We start from the raw sequence: 13180 nt of genomic DNA, 5'->3' as shown, positions 1-13180 counted from the left end.
GATGTAACGTCAGCTGTAATGCAGGTGGGCTAAAAATTAATTGGATTACACTGTAGGCGATGGCCCCCAAAAATTGGTGTACCAACAGTACTAATGTACCTCAGAAAAATTGCCCATGCCCAACCAAGAGGGCAGGTGAAACCCATTAATCGCTTTGGTTAATGTGGCTTAATTGGTAACTAGGCCTGGGGGCAGCCCAGTAAAAATAAAAATTGGTTCAGGTGAAAGTTTCAACGCTTTAATGAGCATTGAAACGTATAAAAATTGTTTAGAAAAATTATATGACTGAGCCTTGTGGGCCTAAGAAAAATTGCCCGTTCGGCGTGATTATGTGAGGTTTCAGGAGGAGGAGCAGGAGGAGGAGGAGGAATATTGTACACAGATTGATGAAGCAAAAAGGTGATGGTGGATGGTGATAGAGAACGATGCTTCCATCCGCGGGTGCAGCCTACGTATTGTTTAGGTATCGCTGCTGTCCGCTGGTGGAGAAGTCTGGGGAAATCCAAGCTTTGTTCATCTTGATGAGTGTAAGCCTGTCGGCACTGTCGATTGACAGGTGGGTACGCTTATCCGTGATGATTCCCCCAGCCACACTAAACACACTCTCTGACAAGACGCTAGCCGCAGGACAAGCAAGCACCTCCAGGGCATACAGCGCGAGTTCAGGCCACGTGTCCAGCTTCGACACCCAGTAGCTGTAGGGGGCAGAGGCGTCACCAAGGATGGTCGTGCGATCCGCTATGTACTCCCTCACCATCCTTTTACAGTGCTCCCGCCAACTCAGCCTTGACTGGGGAGCGGTGACACAGTCTTGCTGGGGAGCCAGAAAGCTGGCAAACGCCTTGGATAATGTTCCCCTGCCTGCGCTGTACATGCTGCCTGATCTCTGCGCCTCCCCTGCTACCTCGGCCGCGGAGATGCGCCTTCGGCCACTAGCGCTGTCGGATGGGAAGTTTACCATCAGTTTGTCCACCAGCGCCCTGTGGTATAGCATCATTCTCGAACCCCTTTCCTCTTCGGGAATGAGAGTGGAAAGGCTCTCCTTATACCGTGTGTCGAGCATTGTGTACACCCAGTAATCTGTAGTGGCCAGAATGCGTGTAACGCGAGGGTCACGAGAAAGGCATCCTAACATGAAGTCAGCCATGTGTGCCAGGGTACCTGTACGCAACACATGGCTGTCCTCACTCGGAAGATCACTTTCAGGATCCTCCTCCTCCTCCTCCTCTGGCCATACACGCTGAAAGGATGACAGGCAAGCAGCATCTGTACCCTCAGCAGTGGGCCAAGCTGTCTCTTCCCCCTCCTCCTCATGCTCCTCCCCCTCCTCCTCCTCCTCCTCTGGCCATACACGCTGAAAGGATGACAGGCAAGCAGCATCTGTACCCTCAGCACTGGGCCAAGCTGTCTCTTCCCCCTCCTCCTCATGCTCCTTCCCCTCCTCCCCCTCCTCCTCAACGCGCTGAGATATAGACATGAGGGTGCTCTGACTATCCAGCGACATACTGTCTTCACCCGCCTCCGTTTCCGATTGCAAAGCGTCTGCCTTTATGCTTTGCAGGGAACTTCTCAAGAGGCATAGCAGAGGAATGGTGACGCTAATGATTGCAGCATCCCCGCTCAGCATCTGGGTAGACTCCTCAAAGTTTCCAAGGACCTGGCAGATGTCTGCCAACCAGGCCCACTCTTCTGTAAATAATTGAGTAGGCTGACTCCCACTACGCCGCCCATGTTGGAGTTGGTATTCCACTATAGCTCTACGCTGCTCATAGAGCCTGGCCAACATGGGGAGCGTAGAGTTCCACTGTGTGGGCACGTCGCACAGCAATCGGTGCACTGGCAGATGAAACCGATGTTGCAGGGTCCGCAGGGTGGCAGCGTCCGTCTTGGAGTTGCGGAAATGTGCGCTGACCCGGCGCACCTTTCCGAGCAGGTATGACAAGTGTGGGTAGCTTTTCAGAAAGCGCTGAACCACCAAATTAAAGACATGGGCCAGGCATGGCACGTGCGTGAGGCTGCCGAGCTGCAGAGCCGCCACCAGGTTACGGCCGTTGTCACACACGACCATGCCTGGTTGGAGGCTCAGCGGCGCAAGCCAGCGGTTGGTCTGCTCTGTCAGACCCTGCAGCAGTTCGTGGGCCGTCTGACTCTTATCTCCTAAGCTGAGTAGTTTCAGCACGGCCTGCTGACGCTTGCCCACCGCTGTGCTGCCATGCCGCGCGACACCGACTGCTGGCGACGTGCTGCTGCTGACACATCTTGATTGCGAGACAGAGGTTGTGGAGGAGGAGGAGGGTGGTTTCGTGGAGGAAGCATACACTGCCGCAGATACCACCACCGAGCTGGGGCACGCAATTCGGGGGTTGGGTAGGACGTGAGCGGTCCCAGGCTCTGACTTTGTCCCAGCCTCCACTAAATTCACCCAATGTGCTGTCAGGGAGATATAGTGGCCCTGCCCGCCTGTGCTTGTCCACGTGTCTGTTGTTAAGTGGACCTTGGCAGTAACCGCGTTGGTGAGGGCGCGTACAATGTTGCGGGAGACGTGGTCGTGCAGGGCTGGGACGGCACATCGGGAAAAGTAGTGGCGACTGGGAACCGAGTAGCGCGGGGCCGCCGCCGCCATCATGCTTTTGAAAGCCTCCGTTTCCACAAGCCTATACGGCAGCATCTCCAGGCTGATCAATTTGGCAATGTGCACGTTTAACGCTTTAGCGTGCGGGTGCGTGGCGGCGTACTTGCGCTCGCGCTCAAACAGTGGCGCTAGCGACGTCTGGGCGCTGCGCTGAGAGACATTGCTGGATGGGGCCGAGGACAGTGGAGGTGAGGGTGTGGGTGCAGGCCAGGAGACGGTAGTGCCTGTGTCCTCAGAGGGGGGTTGGATCTCAGTGGCAGGTTGGGGCACAGGGGGAGAGGCTGTGGTGCAAACCGGAGGTGGTGAACGGCCTTCGTCCCATCTTGTGGGGTGCTTGGCCATCATATGCCTGCGCATGCTGGTGGTGGTGCCTCCCCAGCTGATCTTGGCGCGACACAGGTTGCACACCACTGTTCGTCGGTCGTCAGGCGTCTCTGTGAAAAACTGCCACACCGTAGAGCACCTTGACCTCTGCAGGGTGGCATGGCGCGAGGGGGCGCTTTGGGAAACAGTTGGTGGATTATTCGGTCTGGCCCTGCCTCTACCCCTGGCCACCGCACTGGCTCGGCCTGTGCCCACACCCTGACTTGGGCCTCTGCGTCCTCGCCCGCGTCCATGTCCTCTAGGCCTTCCCCTACCCCTCAGCATGGTGTATTACCAGTAATGCAGAAACAGAACGCTGTAATTAAATGTGCCGCTTATTGGCCGGTGGTTGGAGGCTGACTTCGCTTACGGAACGCCAGGAAATAATTTTGCGCAAGCCTGCTGTAACACTTAGCTGGCTGCGTATGAACTTGGAGAACTACTACGCCCAGCACAGACCCAGAACACTGAGGACACTCACAGGCAGCCCAAATAGGTTTTTTCCCACAACTTTTTTTGCAAAGGCCCACTGCCTATATTCAATCAATAATATGTTTTCTGTCCCTGCCTAAGCACTTCTGGCCCTAGGGTATGTCACAGAACTGCAGAGTGTTGCACTGTGAACTGCAACACAGCGGTGATTTCAGAGCCCAGACAGAGCCAGGAAATAATTTTGCGCAAGCCTGCTGTAACACTTAGCTGGCTGCGTATCAACTTGGAGAACTACTACACCCAGCACAGACCCAGAACACTGAGGACACTCACAGGCAGCCCAAATAGATTTTTTTCCCCAAATGTTTTTGCAAAGGCCCACTGCTTATATTCAATCAATATGTCTTCTGTCCCTGCCTAACCACCACTTCTGGCCCTGGAGTATGTATAATTACTGCAGGGCGCAATGCTCTGCACGGCCGATATACCAAAAAAAAAAATGTGCAATACTGCAAAAAGCAGCCTCCACAGTACTGCACACGGTTAGATGTGGCCCTAAGAAGGACCGTTGGAGTTCTTGAAGCCTAAAATACTCCTAACGCTCTCCCTATAGCAGCTCCAACAAGATAGCACTGTCCCTGATCTCTGTCAGAATGCATCTGAGGCGAGCCGCGGGAGGGGCCGATTTTTATACTCGGGTGACACCTGATCTCGCCAGCCACTCACTGCAGGGGGGGTGGTATAGGGCTTGAACGTCGCAGGGGGAAGTTGTAATGCCTTCCCTGTCTTTCAATTGGCCAGAAAAGCGCGCTAACGTCTCAGAGATGAAAGTGAAAGTAACCCGAACATCGCGTGGTACTCGTTACGTGTAACGAGCATCTCGAACACGCTAATACTCGAACGAGTATCAAGCTCGGACGAGTACGTTCGCTCATCTCTATACACATAGTCAATCCCCTATGTATCGTTTTTGTATTTTTTAGATAAACAACAAGACCACGTAACCACACATGTCAAGTAGAGAAGCCTTACAGAAAACATTTTCTATGCTAATTAATCCCAATTTATTTTGTGGGTCTGTTTCACTTTTGACTTAACTTTGTCATGTCATGTTTAATGTGTTGTTTGGAAAACGTCTGCTCCTCTAATATAAGACAATATTAGGAAAAAGTGCCAGTGCTTTTTATTCTGGGTGAGAGATTGAACTGCTACTAGTTTGTTCTAACATCATTAAGGGCAGAGTGACATGAATATTACAGTTTACAAGTATAATTGCTATGTTTTTTTACATTGACTAGACAGGGCATGACGTTCATACTCAATTCAGCCTCAAGGCACAGGAGTACAGTCCTCTTTAGATACATAAAGTTAATATGCCAAACTACTTTCCAGTAATATTTAGGAGTAGGAGGCCTCCAGGAAGCCATAGTAGAAGAGGCCCAATTCCTGCTGAGATGCTCCAGATACTCAGAGGTGAAGGACCTTCACTTTAGGAAACTCTGATCTCTATTCAGACTTCAGCTCCAAGACGTATGGAGAACAACTCCACATCCTGCCGAAGGAAGAGGAAGACACAGTGGCCATAACAGCACAATATGTCAGTGCCTACCATAGACTGAAAGTAACGGGATATGCCATGGACTCCTATACCCTCTATATGAAATGTCATGGACTCTATACCTCCCACACTAGAAGTAACCCTACCCCCTAAAACCTCAGCCCCACAAGTAGTCCAGTCTCAGTTTCCGGCACTGTCATACAAAAGCGGCTTCATACAGTGTAGATTCGTGTGTGTAGGCAGACCCTCTAAATGCGGGAGTAGTTTTATTATATATTTCCTCTGCCCCCTTGTTATTCTGAATTTCTGGCAAATTTTGGACTCTTCCTGGTTACTCTCTCCCGAGTTGTGGATATCTGGTTGGCAGAGGATCCTCTCAGTATCTACATTGGGCTTTCAGGGACTACAGGTGTAACAACCCAGCCTTTAGGTTGGGTTGTTTACCCCAGGATGAGTCCATTTCATTTATTTTTAGCTTTCTATTCATTAGTTCCCATTTTCTCCACTCAGAAGCACTTTCCTTTCTAACAAAGACAGAACATGGCAGTGGGTAGCATTACAAACTCCATGTGTGACCTGTCAGCAGACTACTGGCTCTTTTTCTGACTGGTTCTAGTGTTCATCCCACATACATCAAGATATAGTAGCAAGCAATTTGCTGACAGATACGCAGAACAATCCTTGCATGGTTCAGGTAGCCGGCTCAAGGTTGACTCAGCCTTCCATCCTTCTGAGGTCAGTAAAATGAGTCCCCAGCTTGGTAGACTGAAAAAAAAGACCAAAGAAGGCAATGGCAAACCACCCCGCAAAAACAGTCTGCCAAAAAAATGCCACGATGTGACATCCCCTTAGGGGTCTGTCATGACTCGGTGGTTGCACCAGGGGAACTTTACCTTTAACTCAGGACAAGCAAAATGGATTAGAAATTCCCGTTCCCATTGCACTTATTTCTATGTTGCTCACTAAATTAAAAAAAGAAAAATTAATCTGTTTATATCATTATAAAAAGTAATTCCCAATAAAGTCCGGAAAATAGGGAAAAAAAAGAGGTGCCACTTGTATATGATGTTTTAATTCTATTACATGCAATTTACCTCTTCAGGAACAGCTCGAATATTACTGAATCCTTTTCTGAACACCACAAATACTCTGCGGGCACCACAGCGCAGTGCCGAGGTTGCACAGTCAAAAGCGGTGTCTCCAGCTCCAAGTACGATAACAGTTCCCTTTATGGACGGCAGTGAAGAGTGACAGGCACACATCCCTGAATAATATAAAGGGGAGGGAAAGCGTTTTCAAGTAGCAAAACCATTTTACATGTCAACTCTAAAAGATACATGTACTTAAAGCAGTGTAAAATTGCATCTTGCAGTTCCCAAGCACACAGTGTCACTATCACATTATTCTGCTTCACTGAAAGACAGTTCTATTCCCATATCCTAAAATGTGCTCATATGCGTAATTTCATAGTCAGTACTCACACAGCAACTGCATTTGTTGGGCTTAACTCTGGGGATTAGAAGTTTCTACATTATAGATCAAATGAGCTTTCCATTGCCCTTTGTGTCAGAAAATAGTGAATATGATGAGATTTACCTTAAATGCAATTTCATATAAAATCTTCTGAACGTAACGCTGCATACAATACAACTCAGTCTATTCCTTTGGAGTATAGTAATAGCTGATTAATAGTTGAAACACATCAGTCGTGCTATAAAAACTATCCAGGTAGTCCTTTATCCCCTACGGATCAGCCAATTTTGTGCTATAATGGCCAAGTAGTTTTCTTCATTTGTTCATCATCATCCCAAACTTTTTATTTTTGGTCAAAATAAGGCCAGTTTCACAGCTGCATTGGAATCTCCGGTCGGAGATTCCATTCCAGATAATGCCCCATAGACAAGAAGAAAAAGCACTGCATGTAGCGCTTTTTCTTCTGTCCAAAAGCTAGGCACCTGAGCGGAAACGAACGGACCTCATTGTAGTCAATGAGATACTTCAGTGCTGTTCAGTTCTGTTCTGAGACGGAGCCATTTTCCCACAGGGATTCCCCTTTCCTGCTCCCTGAACAAAGCATGAAAGCAGAACCCTAAGCATAAGTGTGAAACCACCCTTACCAAAGCCTTTTTTTCTAGAATGCATTGCACCATTTTTGGGGAGTAGGTTGTTCTTACGGTGTTCACCGTGCAGCAAACTTAACACTATAACTTTCTTATTTGGATCAGCATGATTACGGTAATATGACGATTATATCTTTTTTTTAAGTGTTACAACTTTGTCACACTTAGAAAAACAAAAAAATGTCACCACATTACAAGACCCATAGTATTTTTTATTTCTTTCATCCACAGTGCTGTATAAGGGCTTATTTGTGTACGGCAATAGGTTTCATTGGTACCATTTTTGGGTACAATTGACATTTATTGGGAGGTAAAATGAACAAAAAAATTGAAGTTTTGGCATTGACTTTTTTAAAGCATTCACCCAATAGTATAAATGACATGTTAACTTAAATTTGTGGGGCAGTTCTAAAAGTCAAAGGAGGGGTGATTTTCTACTAGATGGGTTTTTCTAATAAAGGGGAATCTTTCTAATAAAGTCATCAATCAGTGTGTATTGTATGATAAAAATCTTACATCTTAGAGTCTTTCATATAACTCTAGAGCCCCACGTGATCGACTAACATTAGACCTACTTTTGCATCAAAATTTATACAACTAAAAAAAACTGAACTGCTTTAATAAAACAAATGTAAAATGAAGATCTCCAAAGGAGGTCCAAAATTTCAGTACAGGCCGTCTACCACCAGGACAGGGATACTGCTATGGCAAGGCACCTTTGGAATAAAGCAGTCAGCCAAGAGTTCTCTAACTCAGGTACAACGACTGAATAAATAGCCAGAGCTCCAGGTGCTGGATGTTTCCCTAAAGATGTGTGGCTTAAAGAAACCCTCTAGCCCTGGACAAACAAAGATGGCCGCACCACTTCTCTGACTATTTGATGCACATTGTGCATTAGTATGCATCATTAGTGTCTAAGATACTAAATTGGCCAGTCACATCCGCATGTAGTGTCTTAGATCAGTGCATACTAATGCAAAGTATACATCCGGTAGTCAGAGGAGCCATGCAGCCAACTTTATTTGTACAGGACCAGAAGTTCGCTTTAACTTCTATGTCTTCATCATATCTTCAAGCACAGTTGTTGGCTATATGGCATACTTTCACTTTTAACTGGAGTTTTTTCCTAGTTTATTTTTTTGTTTTAGCTTTCCCTATTTTCAAATATTAAAGAAATCAAACTACATTGAGACATAAATATACATTTAGTAATAAATATAGTGATAGAAGTAAATCTTTAGCTACCATGGATATTAAAATTGTATCCCAGTTTGTGAGGAACTACTCTAAGGCCGGCTTCACACGAGCGTGACGGGCTCCGCTGCGGAATATTCCACAGTGAAGCCCGTCACGGCGCCCCCCAGAGACCCCATACTTACCAGCGGAAGATAGCGTGAAGACGCTTCCCCGCCCACCGCCGTCGCGTCATGTGACACGCCCACCGTGTCACATGACGCGGCCGGCCGTGTCACGTGACGCGCCAGCCGCGTCATATGACGCAGCGGCGGTAGGTGGGGAAGCGTTTTCACGCTATCTTCCGCTGTTTACAGCGGGAGATAGCGTGAACGGACGGCTTCCAGTGACTGCAATGGAAGCCGTCAGCGCGTACACCCGCGGCAAATAGAGCATGCTGCGGGTGAGGACGGGAGATTTCACGGTGCGAAATTCCGCGGTGGAATTACGCATCGTGAGCATTGTGCTATTAGGTTCAATAGAACCTAATAGCATTGGGCAACGCAGCGGATTTTTGCCGCGAATTTACGCGGCGTAAATCCGTTCGTGGGAAGGAGGCCTAAATGATCTGAATTGAAAGTTCTGTTATTGTAAGCGATATAACCTTGGCAGTATAAATATAGTTAAATAACAAATATAGTTTGATATAAATACACTCAACCAATTAAACATCTCCTCTGTCAGGTAAAGCAATTAACTTTTTAATTAAGCTGAGATAGAATTAAATGAAATTTAAAAAAAAACCATGATACTCTAGAAAACGCACAACCCTCCTTTGTTAAATTTAGATGATTTAAATACTAAAATTAGATATGTTAAACCATGTTAAAAATTAAAGATCCTCATATAATTACTGCAAGAATAAGATAAACTCTGACTGCATTCTGAATTAAAATTACATAGGCAAAAGAAAGAATCTGCTTGATGAGATACCTCTGCAGAGTGTATATTATATATACCTTTATACTTTCACACGCTGTATAGAAGAACATTAGAATATCAAGAATAAAGTGTATATACAAAAGAAAAATAAGTAACTTTGCAAATAGCCTTAATGGTTTGTTCACATGCAGCGAAAATGCTGTAGATTTGCTGTAGCGGAAAATTCCATGGCAAAATCCACAGCCCTTCCGCATATGAGTCTAAATTCGTACCGTTCGTGCAGGTTTTGACTTGAAATCAACTGATTTCAGAGGCTACAATGCTCCGCCTCACCTCATAATTCTTCATACTGTCAGTGCAACCCTTCACCTGGTGGCACCTAGTGAGCACCACACCGCTGGTCAGGTGATGTGGAAGTGGCATCACCTGACCAGTGGCACAGCGCTCACTAGAGGCCACTGGGTGCAATGCGGGGTGAAGGCTGCACTCACAGCCGAAAGAATTGGGAGGTGAGGGGCAATGCTGTAGCTGCTGAAATCATCTGCAACTACACAGCTGATTTTGAGGCAAAATCCACACTGATGGGGTTGATTTTAACAGTTTTGTTTTTTTCTTCAGAAATGCTGCGAATTTCGGTGCAGAATTTTCCTCTGTGGAAAATCAGCAGCATTTGCTCTATGTGTGAACATACCATTAAGGTTTTCTTTAGATGAGCTGCAGTACCAGGTGTCATGTTCAGGGAGCAAAGACGATTGAAGGAACAGAGAGATTTGAGAATTAGCATTTCTGGTCTGAAGTCTATTTTGAGGGAGACACTGATGGTTCTGTAGCAAGGCCCAATGTCCTTGGACAGATTTAGTTTGCGGAATATCCGCAATTCAAGCCGCCCATAGGGAAGCATGGGTGTCCACATCTCAATTAACACATGCGGATTTGTTTTCTAGATTCCGCATGCAGAGAACAAATAACAGCATGTTCCATTTTAGGGTGGATTCCGTTTGGACGGCTTCCATTGAAGTCAATGGAAGCCGTCGGATCCGTGGCCGTCCACAATTGACATTGTCGCGGATTCTGCGGAAAAGCAGACGTTTAAAAGAAAACTGTACTGCGCATGTGAGCTGGTAAGCCGTCCAGCACTTCCGCACACATCTGCAGTACAGATAATAGAAGATTAGGGGGTCTAGTCTATGGTCTGTATTTAGAGGGTTGGGTCTGTGTTTGATTAGGGGATCTGGTCAAATATCATAGGCTTGGGGCATATCATATGTAAATGGCCTATGCTATTCTGTCTTCCACAAATAAATGGAAAGAATGAAAACCATGTCAAAATGTGGCACTCTTTGACTCTGTTTGACTTATTAAAATCTACAGTTCCATCTAGGGTTCTGAATGCGATTTTTGGCAGTTAAAGGGGTTGTCCCGCGCCGAAACGGATTTTTTTTTTTTCAATAGCCCCCCCGTTCGGCGCGAGACAAAGCCGATGCAGGCATAAAAAAACCAAACCGTCCAGTACTTACCCGAATCCCCGCGCTCCGGCGACTTCTGACTTACCTTGTGAAGATGGCCGCCGGGATCTTCACCCTCGGTGGACCACAGGTCTTCTGTGCGGTCCATTGCCGATTCCAGCCTCCTGATTGGCTGGAATCTGCACGTGACGGGGCGGAGCTACGAGGAGCAGCTATCCGGCACGAGCGGACCCATTCAGAAAAGAAGAAGACCGGACTGCGCAAGCGCGTCTAATCCAGCGGTTAGACGCTGAAAATTAGACGGCACCATGGAGACGAGGACGCCAGCAACGGAACAGGTAAGTGAATAACTTCTGTATGGCTCATAATTAATGCACAATGTACATTACAAAGTGCATTAATATGGCCATACAGAAGTGTATAGACCCACTTTGTTTCGCGGGACAACCCCTTTAAGATAGAACTATGGGACACAAAGACAGGGCGCACAGTAAATCTCAGTGTGAACCCAGCCTTATATGGGGCACATTTACACTCTGTGTCTAGAGTAGCACGACCGGGAAATCCAGCTCTGCAGGTGAGAATAATTAAGTAATTAAGGCGAGGAGTGTTAATAGACCTAGAACTAGACAAGAGGTTTCAACACAAGAGCTGTCCAATAACTTATTGAGAATAGCTCCTGCCTGGAACACTGGAGTTTTTGGTTTCTAATACAGATAGCATGATTATATAGAGAGAATATCTAACTGGGTAATCCCCATGGGGTTCTAGTAATAATGCTAAGTACTTTATGTATAAATTATTTTTACATTATTCAATATGCAACAAATATCTCAATCTTCATTCCATTTAGTGCAAATACACTCATTTTCAAAATAAATCAAGTACCTAGAAGGTGTTGTCAGAATGGGGGGAAACTTTTTATGTGTGATTGTAATGCTGGGTGCCACATACTCAGCAGCGGCAGCCCCCACCGCAGGAACGTAGCTGCAGGCTGAGTGAGTTAAATGCCTGTAGGGATGCTGCCCGGCCAGAGACCAATAGGGGGGGTCGCTATTACTACTGTAGCCACTATAGAAGCCACTATTATTACTGGGGCCACTCTGGGGGTCACTATTACTACTGTGACCACTATGTGGAACCCTATTACTATTTTTATTGGGAATATACTGATTAATATTACTACTGGGGCCGCTATGAGGGTCACAATTATTACTGGGGTCATTATGGAGGTCAATATTAGTACTGAAGCCACTATGGGGGTCACTATAACTTTACAGTCTCACAATTACATTCGGTCTTTTGAAGGCAGCCATAAGGCTGATGTGGTCTTCGGTGAAAATGAGTTTGATGCCTCTGCTCTAGATCATGCAAACTCATAGGCTGTCAAAGTTAGCATCCCAGGATGGTCTCATACATGTTCTATTGGCAAGAAATCTGGCACCTGGGCAACCATGGAAGTGTGGCAATGTTGTGGAGGCATTCTTGTAACACCCTTGCTATGTGAAGCTGAGCATTATCCTGCTGGAACATGCGTCTTGGAAGCGAAAGTCATACATGTGGCTGCAGGATGTCCTAATCATATTGCTGAGCTGTCATTGTCCCTCGTACCACTACCAGGGGTGACTGACTGTCATATGCGATGGCCCCCAAGACCATCACACTAGCAGTGGTGACAGTGTGCCGCTCCACACCAAAGGCAGGATTGAGGCGCTCACCCCTACATTTCAGACAAGAGCAGGACTGTCATCAATGTGAAAACTAAGCCTGGATTAATCACTGAAGACAACCCGGTTCCACATGGTAGCCATCCAGTTTTGTTGCTCATGACACCACTGCAAACGAATGCGACAGTGGGTGGGTGTCAAAGGCAGTACATGTAATGGGCATTATGAAACCAAATGTCCTTTAGCCAAGTGCTTGGAAATGCTTCAGAGAGACACAGGGGTGTAACAATGGTACCACCTGCCTCTGGAAGGTGGACAATAAAACAGTTGGAGTTGTTTGTGTTTGTTGGACACTCAGATGACCCTCTCTACTGCTCACGTGTTGAAGGTGTTCCGAGCCTGGTCTCCTTGTGTGCGTGCCCTCACACTGCTCTAAACCCCTCCTAACAGTCTGTTCCAAATGGCCCAGGTGGCGGGCAATTTGTTGATATGACCATCCAGCTTATTGCAATGTGCTACCTCTCAAACTAGGCAATATCTCTTAGACTGTGTCATAGAGGGGTCTAGTGGTCAACAAGCAGAAAAAGAGGACCACTGCCCACAAGTAGCCTCTGAAAGGCTTTCTATAGACCAAGGGTTGAACTACAGGAGTCTTGTGTGGTGCACAGTGTAAGCTCTCACCTATGACCTGAAGGTTGTAAGTTCAATCCCCACATGCCTCAGGTAGCCAGCTCAAGGTTGACTCAGCCTTCCATCCTTCCGAGGTCAGTAAAAGGAAAACCAAGCTTGGTGGGGGGTTATAAATAATAATTACCTGAAAGTGCTGC

The 13180-nt window shown here is 46.7% G+C and overlaps 1 protein-coding gene across 1 annotated transcript in view; it reads right to left on the bottom strand.

The window, feature by feature from the left end:
- Positions 1-13180, bottom strand: part of DPYD (dihydropyrimidine dehydrogenase) — a 1260313-nt gene that overhangs the window by 617578 nt on the left and 629555 nt on the right. Inside the window, exon 10 of the mRNA XM_066597377.1 lies at positions 6080-6249. Within this exon, the coding sequence (XP_066453474.1) occupies positions 6080-6249 (170 nt within the window). The remainder of the gene's footprint in view (positions 1-6079; positions 6250-13180) is intronic.

The sequence above is a fragment of the Eleutherodactylus coqui genome, chromosome 3 (genome assembly GCF_035609145.1).
Source record: "Eleutherodactylus coqui strain aEleCoq1 chromosome 3, aEleCoq1.hap1, whole genome shotgun sequence".
Classification (NCBI taxonomy): domain Eukaryota; kingdom Metazoa; phylum Chordata; class Amphibia; order Anura; family Eleutherodactylidae; genus Eleutherodactylus; species Eleutherodactylus coqui.
This window is presented reverse-complemented; position numbering and strand designations above follow the sequence as displayed.